This window comes from Labeo rohita, chromosome 22, assembly GCF_022985175.1.
Source record: "Labeo rohita strain BAU-BD-2019 chromosome 22, IGBB_LRoh.1.0, whole genome shotgun sequence".
NCBI classification, from domain to species: domain Eukaryota; kingdom Metazoa; phylum Chordata; class Actinopteri; order Cypriniformes; family Cyprinidae; genus Labeo; species Labeo rohita.
The window spans coordinates 24,867,923-24,887,571 of record NC_066890.1 but is presented as its reverse complement, the minus strand read 5'-3'; the positions used below and the strand labels follow the sequence as shown (position 1 = coordinate 24,887,571).

The 19,649-nt window shown below is 39.1% G+C and overlaps 2 protein-coding genes across 2 annotated transcripts; both read left to right on the top strand.

Annotated features, from left to right (window-relative positions):
- The first annotated feature begins 392 nt into the window (after positions 1-392).
- On the top strand, positions 393-12,578 carry aars2 (alanyl-tRNA synthetase 2, mitochondrial (putative)). Its single transcript, XM_051095606.1, has 22 exons — positions 393-666; positions 1,187-1,375; positions 3,364-3,509; positions 3,603-3,794; positions 4,225-4,369; positions 4,461-4,606; positions 4,686-4,794; positions 4,886-4,924; positions 5,190-5,304; positions 5,400-5,527; positions 5,637-5,781; positions 7,077-7,246; positions 7,331-7,444; positions 7,531-7,671; positions 8,245-8,382; positions 9,689-9,792; positions 10,277-10,385; positions 10,456-10,581; positions 10,677-10,787; positions 10,893-10,976; positions 11,060-11,173; positions 11,250-12,578. The coding sequence occupies exons 1-22, from the start codon at positions 409-411 to the stop codon at positions 11,430-11,432; spliced, it is 3,006 nt and encodes a 1,001-aa protein (XP_050951563.1). The 5' UTR covers positions 393-408; the 3' UTR covers positions 11,433-12,578.
- A 2,259-nt stretch (positions 12,579-14,837) lies between these two features.
- Positions 14,838-18,473, top strand: LOC127153800 (beta-1,3-galactosyltransferase 1-like). The gene is made up of 2 exons (XM_051095050.1): positions 14,838-14,945; positions 16,508-18,473. Exons 1-2 carry the CDS (start codon positions 14,887-14,889, stop codon positions 17,610-17,612), a joined length of 1,164 nt encoding a protein of 387 aa, XP_050951007.1. The 5' UTR covers positions 14,838-14,886; the 3' UTR covers positions 17,613-18,473.
- Positions 18,474-19,649: the final 1,176 nt, after the last annotated feature.

Below are 19,649 nucleotides of genomic sequence, written 5' to 3'. Positions count from 1 at the left end.
TGCCTGCATGTAAAAACAATACATATTAAAAAAAAAAAAAAAAAAAAAAAAAAACTGACCGGCCCACATTTAAAAAATAGTCCGGCCCTTCTGGCATTTGCCAGAATTGCCAGATGGCCAATCCGCCCCTGCTTTAAATGCATACAATAAAGATCTATAAAATAGATTTTATATGTACTTCATATACGTTTGTTTTTATATACATCCTAAATGTTATGGTTTTCTATATTTTTATATTATATATATACTTTACATTTTTATATTTACACTTTCGTAATATAATATATTTTCCTTTTTAGATGTTATTTATTTATTTATTTATTTCGAATAGATTCACCGTCATGTTTAGTTTCGGTTTCATTCTCGTCGCTGATTGGATGCTGCTGTTTAATGCTGTGACGCGGCAAGATGGCTGCGCGCATAGGGCTTGTGAAACAGCTCCACTGTGCGTTTTTAAATGCAAAATTAAGTGTTTTATCTGCGGGCATAAGAAGATGCTCGGCCCTGTCTTACTCAGAATCGCATAAAGAATTCACATCTAAAAGAGTACGGCGGAAGTTCATCGACTTTTTCAAGGAAGGTTATGAACACCGGGTTGTGTCGTCCTCCCCCGTGCGTCCGAGAGGAGACCCGAGTCTTCTGTTCGTCAATGCTGGGATGAACCAGGTACACAGTCAAGAATGACACATGCAGGATAATGCAAATATAACAAGGAACAACAACGTCAAAGTACAACGCTTCTACTATGTTATTTTTTATTCTTATTTGTTTGTTTTTTTTTGGCACGTATGGTAATACTATGGTATAAGTAGGGAGAAATATAACGTTTGCACTTAAAAATATTGTATTGTGGATTGTGATGAAATCTAGTATTTATTTTTGATTTAAAAAATGTCATTATACACATAAAGTCAAATGGTTTGATCAGTTTACAATTGTAAAAGCAAACTTTGGAAACCATAACTAAATCTATATAAAATAGTAGATCTTGAATTCTTGTTTATATTTAAGAGACTCACTAAATAGACAATTTAATAGTCAAATATTCAAAAATAGATGTGCCAGGTAAACACTGTGCTTTTATTTACAGCCCAAAAAAGGAATTAAATGTGTTTTTGAGAGGTTTAAGGGCATTTTGTAATAATAATTTTGATGGTAGGTTATCATGGTCTGTGTCGTCCTGTAGTTTAAGCCCATTCTTCTGGGCTGTCCGGACCCCCGCAGTGAGATGGCGTCGTACCGGCGGGTGGTGAACAGTCAGAAGTGTGTCCGTGCTGGAGGCAAACACAATGACCTGGAGGACGTGGGGAAAGACGTGTACCATCACACCTTCTTCGAGATGCTGGGGAACTGGTCATTTGGAGATTACTTCAAGGTTTGCTCAAAAATGTTATTCATTTAATAAGGCTTTTTTTTTCTTGCGTATGAAATCTGGACACTTATGCCCCCTAAAAAATATCAAAATGAATGTTCATCATTCAAGAGTTAATATTCAAGTTATCATGTGTGTGAATTGCATTTTACAGAGTCCCTACACAAACATGGTAATGGGAAAAAAAAAAAAAAAAAGAGGAACAAATAAATTTACAAAAATTATACCTTTTACCATATTTTACCATACCATATTATATGGTCACAAAAGTATTGCATTCACCCAAGAAACTTTGTTCTTCTGCAAAAGCATTGCATTTTCCTGAGACACTTAGTACCCAGACAGCACATGTACGTCTGCAAGATGTCTGTTAAAACACTGAAACACTGACAGAGGAAAATGGATCAGGATCTTTGTTCAGTCTCATATGTGTACAAACCAAGTGGTGTTTTCTTAATATTTCTGCTGTTTGGACTGTTTCGTAGTATACTGCTATTTGATTGCTACGGTGTTATGACTTGATTTTTAACATGCTGCTATGTTACTTAGCATTTTGAGGATGTTTCTTTGTGGTTAGTGAGGTGTTAATGTTTTTTTTAGCATGCTGCTATGCAGTTACTAAGATGTTCTGAGTGTTTGTAGCATGTTGCTATGTGGTTACAAAGGTGTTATGAGTGTTTTTAGCATGTGGCTAAGTGGTTACTGAGGTGTTCTGAGTATTTTTTTAGCATGTTCCCAGATGGCACACATACGTTTGCAAGATGTCTGTTAAAGATCACTTGATCTGGAAAGCATCTGCTGTGTACAAACATCTGACAGATGTCTGTAATATGTCAGTTTTAGATACATTATAAATCATAAACATCTTAAAGACATCTAATAGATGACTATTTGACATCTGATAGGAAGCGTCCTATAGACGTATAGCAGATGAGCAAACTACATAAAAAATATGTCTTCCAGATGTAAATGCAGATGTCAGATAGACGTCTCTGAGATGCACATGTGCTATCAGGATATTCTCTCACAACAGTTTCTCTGAAGACTATTGTGTTTGCTCAAGAAACTTAAAGGATTCCCAGATAGCACCCGTACGTCTGCAAGATGTCTGTTAACGATCTCTTGATCTGGAAAGCATCTGCTGTGTACAAACATCTGACAGATGTCTGTAATATGTCAGTTTTAGATACATTATAAATCATAAACATCTTAAAGACATCTAATAGATGACTATTTGACATCTGATAGGAAACGTCCTATAGACGTATTGCAGATGAGCAAACACTCTAAAAAATATGTCTTGCAGATATAAATTCAGATGTCAAATAGACGTCTATGTGATGTGTGTGTGTGCTCTCAGGGTTAGCTTCAAAGGGCTCTAAACATTCCCAGCCGAGGAATAAGGTCTTATCTAGCAAAACGATCTGTTATTTTCTTTAAAAAAAAAAAAAAAAAAGTTTATATACTTTTTCACCTCAAACACTCATCTTGTCTAGCACTGTGTGAACTATTTTTTTCCGGTTATGATGGTTATGGTATGTCTAAAAACTCCTGTCTCATTTTCTCCTCCAACTTCAACATCGTTCTGCATTTCGTTAAAGTATTGCGTTCACTGGATAAACTTCATAATTCTTAAAATTCTTATTATTATTGCAATTCTCAGAGAAACTTCACATTCTCTCGCAAAACTATTGTGTTTGCCCAGTAAACATTGCATTCTTTTGAAAAAGTATTGCGTTCCCCCGAGGAACTTTGAATTCTCATGTAAAACTATTGCATTCCCCCAAGAAACAACTTTTGTCTCTTGTAAAAGTATTGCGTACCCCAAGAAATTTTGCGTTCCTTCAAGAAACTTTGGATTCTATCACAAAAAATGGTTAAAATTGTATTTCAAAATAATATTTCTTCTTTTTTTAATCATCACCTTCTCCAATGTAGGGCTCTGTAGCATTGTAATTTATTTTTGAATAAAGTAATAATTCATAATCCAGGTGGAGGCCTGTGCAATGGCTTGGCGTCTTTTAACGCAAGAGTACGGCATTCCTGCAGATCGCTTGTACATCTCATACTTCTCTGGAGACGTGGCAAATGGACTCCCTGCTGATGAGGAAACACGGCAAATCTGGCTTAGCATGGGGTACGTTTACTAAAGGCAAGGCAAAGCAAAGTAGACAAATGCATTCGTTTTCTGTAGGAGATTCCCTGAATTGTTGTGACATTCCTATTGCAGAGTGCAGCCAGATCACGTGTTGCCATTTGGGATGAAAGATAACTTCTGGGAAATGGGGGAGACGGGTCCTTGTGGCCCCTGCACGGAGATTCACTATGATCACATTGGGAATCGCAACGCCGCCTCACTGGTCAACGCAGACAGTCCGGATGTGGTGGAAATTTGGAATCTAGTATTTATGCAGTATAACAGGTTAGAAAGGTTACTTCCAGTGTCTTTTATTTATATATTTTCAAATTTAATTTTAATAACAGCTTCGAGCGCATAGTGCTGAAATATTTCTCCTCATTCTGAACAACTTTGCCTCTATGACCACTGCTGTCAATCCAACTGTTCTTTAAATATTTGATATTATTTAAAAAAACTACTTTTGTGAACAATTCTCTAGACTCTCTAGGTCAATAATTATCAAAAAAATGTGGAACATTTGCATTTGGACAGCTATAACAGGGACAATAATATGGTCCTTATATAGTGTACCTAAAAGCCTAAAAATCCTTAAAGAAAGCTCAAAATGTATCAAAACTGAGTAAACAGATGCATCATTTAAACAACCATGCAACATTTTATGGAGACCAGGCTACAGATGTGACTATGTCAGTGTTCTGTCTTTGTGTTGCAGGGAGGTCAATGGTAGCCTGCGACCTCTGCCCCAGTGCAGCGTGGATACTGGGATGGGTTTGGAGCGGCTGGTGACCGTCCTGCAAGGGAAACGATCTAACTATGACACAGATCTTTTTACACCCATATTGTCCGCCATCCATCAGGTCCCTAATCTTCGTTTAACCTTTTCACATGAATAATATTGCAGGATCAATACAAACTAAACTACATTACCTCTATTGTTTGTGCATGTAGTGCTCTAAGGTTCCTGCATATCAAGGCAGGACCGGAGAGGCTGATGTGGGTCAAGTGGACATGGCCTATCGGGTCGTGGCCGACCACATCCGGACACTCAGTGTGTGCATCGCTGACGGAGTTTACCCAGGCATGACAGGCGCTGAGTGAGTCTGACTTCATCAAAGTGTGCAGTACGAGTCATTTAAAGGATACAATTTATGCAATGTGTCCTCTTTGTGAAAGGCTGGTGTTGAGACGTATCTTGAGACGTGCCGTAAGGTTTACTACAGAAGTGCTGCAGGCTCCTGAGGGTGCGCTGGCAAGCCTGGTGCCTACTGTAGCTCATATACTGGTGAGATGATTCAGAGCCCACCAAATTATTACTGCCATCACTTAATTGTGTCTGAAGTTTCATATTTCCTCCCCTTTTCCTATTTTTTCAGGGTGATGCCTATCCAGAGCTGCACACAGAATCTGAAAGGGTAAGCATGTTCGGAAAGCACCACAATATTACATTTATTACAACTGGGTGAAGTTGTATAAGATAAACTACCATTTTTTAAAAGAAATTGGATTGATTAAATTGATCAAGATTGACAGTAAAGACATTTAGAATGTTACAGAATAATTTTTTTTTTTTTTCAAATAAATGCTGTTTTTGTCTTTTGAGATATTTGGGAAACCTGCTGATAACACTGCAGGAACTGAATTTGGTTTTCTATGACAAACTTTGTGCTTCCTCTGTAGATCATGGATCTCATTAATCAGAATGAAGTCCAGTTCCTGTCCTCACTGAAGCAGGGCAGGAGGGTGATTGACAGGACCCTAAGCAATATGGACAAAGACTCGGCTGTTTTTCCAGGTAAAGCCCACAATTTGTAATTTTCTTTTCTTAAACCTCTTTATTATTCTCTTTCTATGTACTCTATGTGTCCAATGTGTTGTCGTTTCTATCAGCATCGGTCGCCTGGTCATTGTATCGTAACCTGGGCTTCCCTCTCGATCTCATTGACCTGATGCTGGAGGAGAAGGGCAAGGTGGTTGATAAAAAAGAGATGGCAGTGCTTGAAGATGAATATGAGAAGGTATTAGCATGTAGCTTTCCTTAATCCAGTTTCTGATTGGTGGATGAATAATGGACTCTGTTTTTATGGGGTATGTGGACTAATCTGGTGGTTTTCTTTTTTTCCTCAGTTGAGGCTTCAGTCGGAGGAGGATGATGGAGATAGGGTGAACCAGCTGGACCTTCATAGTCTGGCGGAGCTACAAAGTCGAGGAGTTCCTCATACGGACGACTCCCCGAAATACTGTTACAGTCTGGGGCCTAATGGACAATATGGTATTGGAGAGTTAAAAAATAATGTGTGCATGAGTTTGTGGAGCAGACCAGACGTGCCACTAAATGGTTATATTATAAAGCAAGCAAGCAACAAACTAAAATGTAACTTACATACATCACTCACAACATGCTAGCAAACTCAGTAACATTCTAAAGAACATTTACAACATCAAAAACACGTTGTGACACCTCAGTAACCACACAGCAACATGCTTAAAAACACACTTAACACCTCAGTAACCACAGAGAAATATGTTAACCCTGATAACAAACATACAACACAGAGACGTCTATTAGACGTCTGCATTAACATCTGGAACACATATTTTTTTTTAGATTGTTTGCTCATCTGCAAAATGTCTATAGGATGTTTCCTATCAGATGTTAAATAGACGTCTTCAAGATGTCTTTAAGATGTTCATGATTTAGAATGCATTTAAAACTGACATCTTACAGATGTCTGTCAGATGATTGTACACAGCAGATGCTTTCCAGATCAAGTGATCTTTAACAGACATCTTGCAGACGTACATGTGCTATCTGGGAACGAACATTAAGAACACCAGATGCATTTAAACACATTAGCAACTCCACAGCAGTCTGGGCAATCTGGGCAATTAGCAACATGCTAAAGACACTCAGAACATCTCAGTAACCACATTGCAACCTTGATAACAAACATACATCACAGGGACATCTGTTTGACGTCTGCATTTACATATGGAAGACATTTTTTAAAGTGTTTGCTCATCAGCAATACGTCTATAGGACGTTTCCTATCAGATGTCAAATAGACGTCTATAGATGTTTTTAAGATGTTTATGATTTAGAACATATGTTAAACTGACATCTTACAAACGTCTATCAGATGTTTAGAAACAGCAGATGCTTTTCAGATCAAGAGATCTTTAACAGACATCTTGCAAACGTATGTGTGCCATCTGGGAACATGCTAAAAAAATACTCAGAACACCTCAGTAACCACATAGCCACATGCTAAAAACACTCATAACACCTTTGTAACCACATAGCAACATGCTACAAACACTCAGAACATCTTAGTAACTGCATAGCAGCATGCTAAAAAAAAACATTAACACCTCACTAACCACAAAGAAACATCCTCAAAATGCTAAGTAACATAGCAGCATGTTAAAAATAAAGTCATAACACCGTAGCAATCAAATAGCAGTATACTACGAAACAGTCCAAACAGCAGAAATATTAAGAAAACACCACTTGGTTTGTACACATGTGAGACTGAACAAAGATCCTGATCCATTTTCCTCTGTCAGTGTTTCAGCCTTGCAGAGCTTCAGTCCTGGCACTCTACTGTGATGGCTCTCTGGTTTCAGAGGTGATCGAGGGGCAGCGCTGTGGTGTGATTCTGGACCAGACCAGCTTTTACGCAGAGCAGGGTGGACAGGCACATGACCAGGGTTATTTCACTAAGGACGGACTGCAGGTTGCTGGTCATATCCCATCTGAGATACTTAATTTTTATGTATTTGATAAGCACAAGATTCACCATTGCGGTTATGCTTTGCAGGATGTGCTGTTCCCTGTAAAGTCTGTCCGTCTGGCTGGGGGTTATGTGGTACATCAAGTCACAGCAGCAGAGACTTTGAGAACCGGAGACCAAGTGCAGCTTCATTTGGATGAGGTGGGAGTAGTAGGAATAAAAGTACCAACATCGTGGTAATGCATCTTGCAGATACTTTTTAGTAAGTGTTGCATTTTGAACTGTAGGTTATCCGCCTGGGCTGCATGGTCAAGCACTCCGCCACACATTTGCTAAACTTCGCTCTGCGAGAGTTGCTGGGTCCTTCTGTTAGCCAGCGGGGGTCTCACTGCACTGCCAACCGGCTTCGCTTCGACTTCAGCGTGAAGGTACATCAGCTGAGTAGCTACCTCAGTGATTTAATGAAGTTCCAAATGCAGGTTTGGTAGGAGCCTGATCATTCAGGCTTGTCATTCATCATTACGAGCCTATATAAGCAGCACTCATTGCACCATCCCAGCGTCAGTTCTTCTGGCATCCCTCCACCTCCCCATCTCCTCCTCTATTTCTGTTATTCTCCCTCTATGTCAGGAGTCACCAAACTTGGTCCTGGAGGGCCGGTGTCCTGCAGAGTTTAGCTCCAACTTGCCTCAACACACCTGCCTGGAAGTTTCTAGCATGCCTAGTAAGACCTTGATTAGCTGGTTTAGGTGTGTTTAATTAGGGTTGGAGCTAAACTCTGCAGGACACTGGCCCTTCAGGACTGAGTCTGGAGACCCCTGCTCTATGTAGTACCACAAAGGGGGGTTAAACTCAGAGCTCAAGCCAAGCCTTGGGTTCGAGCCTCCATTGAGGACTGCAAGACAAGTTAATTTACCATTAACCATCAGGACTGGATGGGCAGGCGAACTTGTGAAATGATTTCCAAAATGTCTAATACATGTGTATGTGCTTGCTTAAAGGGCTCCCTGAGTGTGTCTGAGCTACAGCAAGTTGAGGAGTTGGTCCAGAACATCATTCGTCAAAATGCAGAGGTGCACATAGAGGAGATCCCTCTGTCCAAAGCTAAACAGATTACGGGTCTGAGAACAGTAGATGAGGTAAATAGAGTTGACACCACTTTCTCTGTCCTTTTTAGAGCTTGACAGTAACAACCATAATGCACAGTAGGATTTGGATTTGTCCCATTACCAAACAAAACCAATTGAGACAGAAAAAAAATATAAAAAAATATATATAATATTGAATATTGGATTGTTGCATGCCTAGAGGTATATATGTAACAAGGGTGTAGGACAGGGAAGACCAATCCTGCTCCTGGAGACCCACCATCTAGGGATGTCCCAATCAAGTTTTTTGTGCCCCTGATCTGAGTCATTTATTACTGAGTATCTGCAAATACAGAGTCATGGTCTGATACTTGTATATTTCTAGTGCTAGGTGCACACTTGAAAATTATTAAAATCAATCCAATGTATACAGGGGCAGGATCTCAAATGTGAAAAAGGGGCATCTGTAACTAAAAAGTCCAGCCTGGAGCCCAGCAATTAGTAGAGACTCCAAAACCTAAAATGGGAGCAGAATAATTTTAACATAAGAATTGGTGCTCTGAATTTATCCTATCCATGTGCAAACACCCCCCCATGAGTAGCGAACAAACACGCACAGACTGTCAACACAGACCTGAAGCAGCGGGCAGACATTTTTGCTGCAGCATCCAGGGAGTAGTTGGGTGTTTAGTGCCTTGCTCAAAGTGAAATCGAGCACCAATAGTGAAAGAGAGCACTGTAAATTTACTCCCCTCATCTACAATTCCTGCTGGTCCCGATACTCGAACCCACAAAAATGCCTAATCGCCCCCCGCTACCGTTCCTTGAGATCAGCTTGGGACATCCCTACCAACAAACTCGCTTGAACATTTCTGCTCCTGAAGTCCAGCTAATCATGATCCTGAAGTCTTTGATTTGCTGGTTAAGGTATGTTTAAGTAGGACTGGAAATTGAAGGACTGAAAACTGGAAACTCTACGGAAGGGGTCCCTGAACTCGGTCCTGGAGGGCCAGTGTCCTGCAGAGTTCAGCTTCAACTTGCCTCAACACACCTGCCAGGAATTTTTACTATGCCTAGTAAGAGCCTGTGTGTTTAATTGGGTTGAAACTAAACTCTACAGGACAGCAGCCATCCAGGACCGAGTTTGGGCACCCTTGCTCTACAGCATAGTGGCCTTCTAGGAGCAGAAATGGGCAACCCTGATGTAAGATGAGTGGACTGTGCTTATGTCCTTTTCTTTGGGGAGAGCATGGCCAAAGTTATGGCCCTGTTCCTCCCAAATAAAAGGACGTTTTGGTACCCAGCTCCCTATTGGTGGAAACAATCTATAGATGATGTTTTGACCTGTTTGTTTTAGGTGTATCCAGACCCAGTGCGAGTAGTGTCCGTGGCTGTGCCCGTTTCGGATCTGCTTAACTCAAACACCACTGAACAAGCTTCAGTGGAGCTTTGCTGTGGCACGTAAGATTCTTCTGAAACTGCTGGAACCCTTTGGGACCAAGGGTTGCCAATCCTACTCCTGGGGAGCTACTTCTTCCTGCATTTCCAACTTTGCTGTAACACACTTGGCTGTAGTTTTAAAAATAAAGCAATGAAGTCCTGAACACTTTGTTTAGCTGGTTCAGTTGTGCTCACCTAGGGTTAGTCTCGCATAGCCAGACTTTCAGACTGACAGCAGAAGGTCTGGAAACCTTGGCCACTTTGAATGGCCAAGTACCACATTTCATTTTGTGCCGTGTCATGTTTAGGGGCATGGAAATGTCCCCATAATAACAGACTGGTGTCTAAAACTCTTGAATGTATTTTAGAGTCTATGCATCCCTTTCTGCAGGATGGGAGCCCTCCAGGTACAGGGTTAGCTGCCTGTCCTTTGGGGAAACCACCAATACTTTTGGCGTTTCCCAAGCTGCAGCCAACATCACCAATATATTGTTGTTTTTATCAGGCATTTATTAAAGACGGGAGCAATTAAGGACTTTGTCATTGTGTCTGAGCGACAGATGGTGAAAGGCATCAGCCGTATACTTGCTGTTACTGGAGATGAAGCCAAAAAGGTTTGAAAACCAAAATCTGCTATTGTGTACCAGATCGGTTTTTGTGATACTAACTGCTCCTGTGACCTAGGCTCGTGAGACGGGCCAAGCCATGGAAGAAGAGTTGGAGTCTTTGGCAGCCCAGGTAGGAGCTGCAAGCTCCCTGTCTATACCAGCAGCACAGAGGCTCTCCAAAGAGGTTGGCCTCCTAATGAACGTACGTAACTCTCTATAACCTCTCGTCTTTGTTGCCGATTCAGTTCATGATGTATGAATTTCTTTGGTCTATGTCCTATGTGTGATGCATCTTAGGCAGTTGATATCACACCTATCCCACAATGGCAGAGGCGAGAGTTGCAGAATCGGCTCAAAGGAATGCAGAAGACCAGCAACACCACCATCAGAAAACTGGAGATCAAAGAGGTAGATACATCTATAGGCAATGATGTTCAAAAGGTAGTTTGCTGGGTAGTCATTTCTATCACATCTGCTCTGAGGTTTTGTTGAGATGTTTTTCTTCTGCTTCAGGCTGCCTTGAAAGCCAAAGAGCTGCTGATCAAACACTCCAATAAACCTGTGGTGGTAGACTTCATCCATACAGACTCGATATCGGTAATTAATATCTTTTGTGATGATGTTTGATGATTGTATTTGTGTCAAATGTATACAGTTTGTATACATGTGATTGTGTTTAGGTGCTGATGAAGACTGTGCTCCAGCTGAGCAAGAGTTCTCCAGATTCCATGGTCATGTTGTTCTCTCACCTGCAGTTGTCAGGGAAGGTGCTTTGTGCCTGCCAAGTACCCAAGGTACAGCACACACAAAATCACATAACTATGATATAACCACACAGGTATGTGATTGTATTTGTTCTCTTTTTTCTAGGGCTCTGCTAGTGACTCAGCCCTTAAATGGGCTCATTATGTGTGTGCACGCTTAGGAGGAAATGCAGACGGCTCAACCGATGTAGCTAAAGGTGTGGGAAACTCAGCCAATCTCGCAGATATTACAGACATCTTGCACTGGGCTGACGAATTTGCTCAAAACAAAATCCAAAAGGCATCATGAACAAACTAATCTTGGATACCACAATGGATCTGCTTCATCGAAAAATATAGCTCCTGTTCCTTTGTTTTAAAAGGTCAGGATTGTGAAATTTTGAAAGGTGGGGTTATTTTGATATTAAATACTGGTATTAAGTTATTTATTGCTCTGTGTTGGGTACACTTTATAATAGTGGGTTTGGTTCAAGAAACTGTTATTAGGCATTGCTCTAAGAATTTATAATTGTAAATACATGTTTCATATCATTTCGTGTCAGTTAAATGTTACAATCATGGTATATAAAATACTGTAAAAGCATTGTGTCAGAGTGCCACCCTGCTGGCTAGCATCTATCTGGCTAGCTATTGTCCTTCATTGGAGAATTATTATATCCAGTCACCAGAGGGAGACAAAAGAGAAGTAAAGTCTCACACCAACAAACAAATGTTGAACTTGCCTCAAGTCTCTAATAAATGAATCATCCTTACAGACATGAAAAGAGTTTTTACCACCAACTTGCAGTTCTCTGCTGGTGTCTGCATTGACATTTCACTCTTAGGTGATATTTATGTTGAGTTTTGCATTCTGACGTCACCGTTTTCATAAATTTGCATTTTTGTAGTTTACAGAGACAGTAATGGTATTGTTTTCAAAAATGTGCCCTTTTAAACCCGTTTGCATTTTACTGCCACCAAAATGCTCTTGTCATGTAAGTGAACGGCCAAAATGCATAAAAAGTTTCTAGCTTTTTAGCTTAGTTTAGTCTTTCTATAGGTGCATACCATACTCTTCACACTTGTCAAGATTATAATTTGACAGTTTCTGATAGCCCCACCAACAACCCTGATGCGCACACATACATCACAGAGATGTCTATTTGACGTCTGCTTTTACATCTGGAAGACGTTTTTTTTTTTTTTAGAGTGTTTGCTCATCTGCAATACGTCTATAGGGCATTTCCTATCAGATGTCTTTAAAATGTTTATAATTTAGAATGTATGTAAAACTGACATCTTACAGACATCTGTCAGATGTTTGTACACAGCAGATGCTTTCCAGATCAAGTGATTTTTAACAGACCTCTTGCAAACGTACGTGTGCTACAGTGCCCTCCACAAATATTGGCACCCTTGGTAAATATGAGCAAATAAGGCAGCTGTGGAAATAAATCTACATTGTTTATCGTTTTGATCTTTCATTTAAAAACAAATCATGAACTTCTAACCTTTCACTGAAGTAAAACAATGGAAAGTTTGGGGGAAATCTCATTATTAAATTTATTTTTTTCTCTAGTTCACGTTGGCCACAATTATTGGCACCCAATTAAGTCCTTTTCCCAAGATAACAGCTCTGAATTTTCTCCTATAATTCTTGGTGAGTTTGGAGAACACCTGACAAGAGATCAGAGACCATTCCTTCATATAAAATCTCTCCAGATCCTTCAGATTCACAGTTCCATGTTGGTGCTTCTTCTCTTCAGTTTACCCCACTCATTTTCTACAGGGTTCAGGTCAGGGAACTGGGACGGCCATGGCAGAAGCTTCATTTTGTTCTCAGTGACACATTTTTGTGTTTGTTTTGGATCATGTCCTGATGAAATATTTAAACAGCCCAATATAAAATTTAATTGGCCAGTATAAAATTTATAACCGTGGCAGTCAGGTTTAAAAAAAAAAAAATATCTCTTAGTATTTGATAGAATCCATGATGCCATGTATCTAAACATGATGTCCATGATCTCTGGCAGAAAAATAGGCCCAGAACATTAAAAATCCAGCAGTTTATTTAAATGTGGGCATGGGGTACTTTTTATCCCTGTTTGCACCAAACCCATCTTGAGTGCTGCGAAAAAGCTTTTTTTTTTTTAGTTTCATCTGACCATAGAAGCCAGTCTTGTTTGAAGTTCTAGTCATATCTGACAACTAAATATGCTGGAGTTTGTTTTTGGATGAGCGAGCAGGATTTCTCTTGAAACCCTCCTAAACAGCATGTGGTGATGTAGGGGCTATTTGAATTTTTTTTAGGCTTTCTGGCCGCAAGACTCAACTAATCTCTGCAATTCTCCAGCTGTGATCCTTGGAGAGTCTTTGGCCACTCAAAGTCTCCTCCTCATCATCCATTATGATGATATAGACACACGTCTTCTTCTAGGCAGATCTTTAGTTGATTGGAACTTCTTAATTATTGCCCTGATGGTGGAAATGGGGATTTTCAATGCTTTAGCTCTTTTCTTACAGCCACTTTCTATTTTGTGAAGCTCAGCAATCTTGTTCTGCACATTAGAACTATATTCTTTGGTTTTACTCCTTGTGATGAACATAGAATCCTGATGCATTTTTGCATTTTTATCAGGCTCATGTATAGGTTTCTATGTAAGTACTGGTACTTCTGATTGGGCTGAGGCTGGTATTTTAGCGAGTTTGAAGAAAAAGTATTTGATGGATGAATAATATGTGTCAAGAGCATTCAATCAGTATCATTATCTCATTTTTGACCTAAATAGGTTGCCAGGTTTTCACAACAAAACCTGCCCAATTGCTACTGCATTTCGAGGGGGGTCCCTCATTAAAAACCATGTTCGCAGGATAAAATATACTTTTTGGCAGGGTTCCACTGGTAAAATGAGCATTCTAGTGGGTCGCGTCAACCCGCAGACATAAAAAAACTATCAGCAACAGTGTTAAAGTAGCCCAATTCCACGGGAAAACCGTGGACTTGGCAACACTGCCACTAAAGCATGGGGCGAGTTTGTAGGGGAGTAATTCAGACAGTCTGGGGAAAAGTCACAAGAAAGGAGGCAATGCCTCTATCGTAATATGATTGGATATGACTGGTTATGTTCAGCTGTGATTGGTTCATGTGACAAATCCTGCCTCCTTTGTTTGTGTGCATTCCGGGTCTGAATGAACAATATAATTACATAAATGGGAAGACTAATAAAAAAGTAAGTAAACAACTCACACAACTAAATATAACCACTTTGTCAAGTCAAAATCACACTTTAAATGACCTGAAAACATGATCTGTGGAGTTTTTTTTTTTTTTTTTTTTTTTTTTGGTGACCAATCAGCTTGTTGAAATTAAAGGTACATCTCCGCGTCTGATGAGATTTATGCTTGGTTTTATTAATTACTTTGTTAATGTAAAAATACAAAATAGATTTTTATTCTGGTAGTGTAAGTAATGTTTAACCAAGAAAATGTGACTGGGACATGAATTTACATTTAATAATAATAACAACAATACAGAAATTAAAAAAAAAAAAATGTGAGGACTTTGTTTCCTCATTTCAGAACACAACTGCACACCACTGCTACGCATACACCTCTGTTCTCTGTGATTATTGAAAAAGAAGCAGCAGCATTATTGTTCTACCTAAGTAACCAAAATAACAAGTTCATAACAAGGTATAAAGTTTAAGCCCCACCCTCAGTTCACAAGAAGGAACAAACGCATTAACATCAGGAAAAAATACAGAATGCATCTTTCACACACAGTCAAATACACAGTCATGGCCATTGGAAGCATGTGGAAGAGGTACGTGCACCTGTTATTTGTTTAAACTGCGTTTTTCATACAGACACAGTCTGGCAATGAGACTTAGTTAGGTCCAAATCTAAGCCTTGTTGGTACCAGTCTATATGTGAAGTATAGTTCGAGTTTTACTTTCAAATTTGCAGCAATTCAGCATCTAGCAATTGTTTGTTTTTAGTTCGTTTGAGTTTACCCTCTTTTCCTCGCTTTCCTTCGGTAAAGGTGCCGTGCACATTTTACTTTCACTTTCAAATTAGTGGCAATTCGGCATCAAGCAGTTGTTTGTTTTTAGGTTGAGTTTTCCCTCTTTTCTTCACTTTCCTTAGGTTTTAAGTAGCTTGTAAACAAGGCTGCTGCTGGCCAAATGGGTGCCTTAAGCAGAATTGTATTGTTGTGACTTCTCCCTCGTTATGGAAGTAAAAAAAAAAAAAAACAAACAAACAATTGAATTGTATTATTTATAAATTACAGTTGTAGATCTAGAAATTTACCTATAACTATAATTTTATTAGGCCTAATACAGTTTTCTAATTGATTTTATTGTCTCAAGCATCCAAAAAAACACACAAGAAAATTAAGCAGTTTTACTACGATAAAACCATGGTTAATTTTGGCAAGGGTTGTGCTCCACAAGAAATTATAGAGGCTGTAGCATTTCTATCACAAGATTAAGAGGATATTTAAATTAAATGTTAAATGATCACTATTTAACAAGGATTTGATCATCCTGTAAGTGTAACAGCAACAATTATTAAGCCTTTGGCGCCCTTTGCAGGCATTTGTAATAACATGTAATGTACATAAATTGTTTATTTAGCATTAGCCCACATTATGTATTTTAACAGTGTTATCATTATTTCCTCACTGTTTTTTATATAGGTTCATGCATTTTAAGCCATGGAAACTAGAATGGCAGGTGCGTTGGTGGTGGTAAAATTATTACTGACATTAAAACACGTTATTAATGTCAACAGTCAAACAAGTTTCTCAGGATTTTTAATGCTTTTAGATTCAGTTAACTATAACCAAACACCACCTGAGTGTAAAAGACCGACTGTACTACTACTGGCCAAAATGCATAAAATATGGCAAAAATGTTTCATACTGGAAAAAGACCCAGATTCATGTTTCTTTCTTTTAAAAATGTGCCGACCTGTACAATACAAACTATTTGTAATACTATTTAATTAGTGTAAGTAAGACGGGGAAAACCAGCATGGTCACTTTTGGTACTGTAGATAATGGACAGCTTATCATAGAGACTGATTAGAATCGTAACTTATTTGAATGTCAAATACACACAAAAACTGCACTTGCAAAGGATCAGTGGTGGGTTTTGTGATGCATTTGATGCCATCTTCAAAAAAAAAATCTTTTATGAAAATTTGTGGTAGCGTTGTCACTGACTGTGTATCTGGCTCTATAATGCACTCCTGCAATAAAGCACATTTTAGAGTCTCAAGGTACTTTTACATTTAACCCTGGTTAGAAAAGCAGATAAACCATTCACATCTTCAGAAGTATAATTAGGTCTGATTATCCTTTTGTTTCTCTGTCTTTCTCAGGTGTTGTTTGGCTCAGGATAAAAACAGAAACAGTCGCATTAAAAGAGGATTCATTCTGCTGCTCACATTGACATCACTGTTTGTCATCGCTTGTTTCTATGATTTCTCAATCAAGCCATTTAAACACCATCAGACCTGGTTTAATCTTGTAAATCAGACTCTGTCCTATAACGTGACTGAGGCCTTTTCTGGTAAAATATTTGCCTGGAGATTCTTAACAGATCAACACATCATTCAAACAACTACTGTACTAAAAGAACACGTTTCAGTGCATTATCATGTGGCTCATCCAAGAAACTATCATTTCATCTTGGATGAACCTGATAAATGTAAGCAGAATCCGTTCCTGGCCTTCATTGTTCCTGTGGCTCCTCATCAAGTAGATGCTCGTATCGCCATCCGGAGCACATGGGGGAATGAGAGCTCAGTCCAGGGAAAAACAGTGCTGACTCTGTTTATGGTGGGTTTGCCTGGAGGATCTGAAGCTCAACAGCAGCTGGAGGAAGAGAGTCGACAACACAGAGATTTACTGCAGAGCAACTTTGTGGACTCCTACTTCAACTTGACCATAAAGACAATGGTGATCATGGACTGGTTGGCCACTCGTTGCCCTCAAGCATCTTATGCTATGAAGGTTGATTCTGACATGTACATAAATGTGGAGAACCTGATGACCCTCCTGCTGGCACCCAACACACCAAGACAAAACTACTTTACAGGATTTTTGATGTGGAACCAGAATGTCATTAGAAACAAAAAATCAAAGTATTACGTATCAGAGGAGCTGTACCCTGAACCAAAATACCCTTTGTATGTGCTGGGAGTAGGATATGTGTTCTCCAACGATCTTCCCAAAAAAATAGTTGAGGCTTCCAAAAACATGAAGCCATTTAACATTGAGGATGCGTATGTGGGCACTTGTCTGAAACGGCTGGGCGTAAAACCCTCACGCCCTCCAGATCCTTCTCAGTTTCGGACCTATATGAAGGATTCTAAACATCATGATCTTTCTAAAGTCATTACAACAATCGCAAGGTCACCGAAGCAGATAATAAAGTTCTGGCAAAATGTAAAGAGACAGAAATTAACGGATAAACCAGCATGAATGAGGAAAATTAAGACCCAACACATACTCTGTGAAATATAAAGTTGAATCAAAATTAGCCAACCCCTCAGAGACTACAGAAGTTTACAAATACAAGCTTTTCTGAAGATCCAGCACTTTATAAAAATTGCATCTGCAGCAGTTTACTGGCATATTAAAAGTGATGATGTTAATATATAATGTAAGGTTTTTGAATTACTGGATTTTTTTAATAACACAGCTGTCATAATTATTCAACCCCTATTTAACATTGCTGTTTTAAGTTACTTACTTTTATGGTAGGGAACATAATTGTCTTAAAACACAATTACCCCTTTAACTGTCACTGTCCCCTCTGTGTGTGACCCCTAAGTTTACTTCACTATATTACAATTAAATCCTACTGTAATCATGACAAACTATACATCGTTGGAAAGGTCTAAGACTCTTAAATAGATATTTTACCATATTTTTGTGTCACAAATTATGTAGGAAAAGTAACAGATTAATATGTCAAGAGTGCAACTTAAAAAAAAATCTACATTATAACATGAGTTCTGACCTTTGTCACAAAAGACTTTCTTCGTCGCCTTTTTCCCTATCACGTTTTAGAAATCATAAGAAATTATATATCAGTTCAAAACTTAAAATCTCAAAATTCATCCTTTGAAAGGCATTTTAAAATCAGACCACGTTAAAAGTGGGAGCGTCTTCTGGTTCAAAGTAAACAAGTGGGACGTGACACTCATTCATTCAACAGTTGACAGGAGTTACGGGCAAATGAAACCTCGTGAAGCACCGAGACTTTCCTCTGACTGTTTCGGGAAAAGATTCAAAGCTTCAAGAGTGTCGAAAACAGCGCAAACTGGTGGTTAGTAAAAAATAAAGCAGCCAAAAGCCTGTAAAGCTCCATCGGATCACAATTTCCATAGATCAATCCATATGCACAAATAAAAGCCTAACCGTGTGTGTGTGTGTTTGTTTGTTTGTTGAATTTTTGACATATGCTGGTAGGTATGTTTTGATGCTGGGATGCTGGTTAGGTATGTTTTGATGCTGGTTTAAGCTGGTCCTTTGCTGGTTTTTGCTGATCAAGGACCAGCATGAACCAGCAAAGGACCAGCATAAACCAGCATCAAAACCTACCTAACCAGCATCCCAGCATCAAAACATACCTACCAGCATATGCTGTTTTTTTTTCACCAGGGCAGTCGTTCAAGATTTAGCGATCCAAACTTGCTAATGCTGTGGGAACACAAATTCGAAAAGCATATATTGTCCATAAGGACATGACATCTCTCATAAAGGTGTGCATCTTTACAAAGTAAACAATGGTCCAAAAAACACTTAGCCTCTTCGCTAATTAGCACACAAAATACCATGTTATACATGTCCGCCGCCTCACCGGAAGTTGTACCCACGTTCTTTTTTTACAGTAGCGCCCCCCGGAATCTTTTGGATAGAGAAGAAATAATTTTACTACTTTAGAAAGTCTAAGGCTGCATGAAGATTTCCAAGACATTAGAAGTTCCTAGACACAGCTGGCAGCCTTTTTTCTTACCAGAAAGTATGTTTGAGTATGTTAAACAAAAAAGCACAATATCATAAAATGTTTGATTAGAGCAAGTTTGCAATGTACAGCCAAAGACATGCAAGATGACTCGACGAAACGAGGAAAAACATTTTAATGCACTATATAAGAAGAACACTAGACAAGTATGGCCTTCATGTTGAGGCACCTTGCAGAATACCAAGTGTCATAATAAAATGTCAGTAGACTGCAAAGATAATTTTTAAATCAAGTGGTGGTTTGTTCATAAATCCATAAGGTCTTACCTTCATGATGTGGACGTACTAGTATGAATTTGTGCTCATGAAACTCCAACACAGAGTCATTAAAAACAGCCATCGTCTCATGTCATTTAAATTGTACTGTGTAGCATCTGGACCAATCAGACATACAGTTATTTGTTACATTTAACAAATAATCTTTAAAACCAACAAGCCGGCTATATGCTGGAGTTCTGGAGACAACCCTGCAAAGCAACTAACACCCCA

What these genes read in the sequence shown, in the direction of transcription:
- LOC127153800 (XM_051095050.1), top strand. Translation starts at nt 14,887, where the DNA reads ATGCATCTTTCACACACAGTCAAATACACAGTCATGGCCATTGGAAGC. An exon ending in ATTGGAAGCATGTGGAAGAG is followed by an intron (nt 14,946 to 16,507) that starts GTACGTGCACCT and finishes TGTCTTTCTCAG; the next exon opens with GTGTTGTTTGGCTCAGGATA.
- aars2 (XM_051095606.1), top strand. Translation starts at nt 409, where the DNA reads ATGGCTGCGCGCATAGGGCTTGTGAAACAGCTCCACTGTGCGTTTTTA. An exon ending in CAAATCTGGCTTAGCATGGG is followed by an intron (nt 3,510 to 3,602) that starts GTACGTTTACTA and finishes TTCCTATTGCAG; the next exon opens with AGTGCAGCCAGATCACGTGT. An exon ending in CCAGGCATGACAGGCGCTGA is followed by an intron (nt 4,607 to 4,685) that starts GTGAGTCTGACT and finishes TCTTTGTGAAAG; the next exon opens with GCTGGTGTTGAGACGTATCT.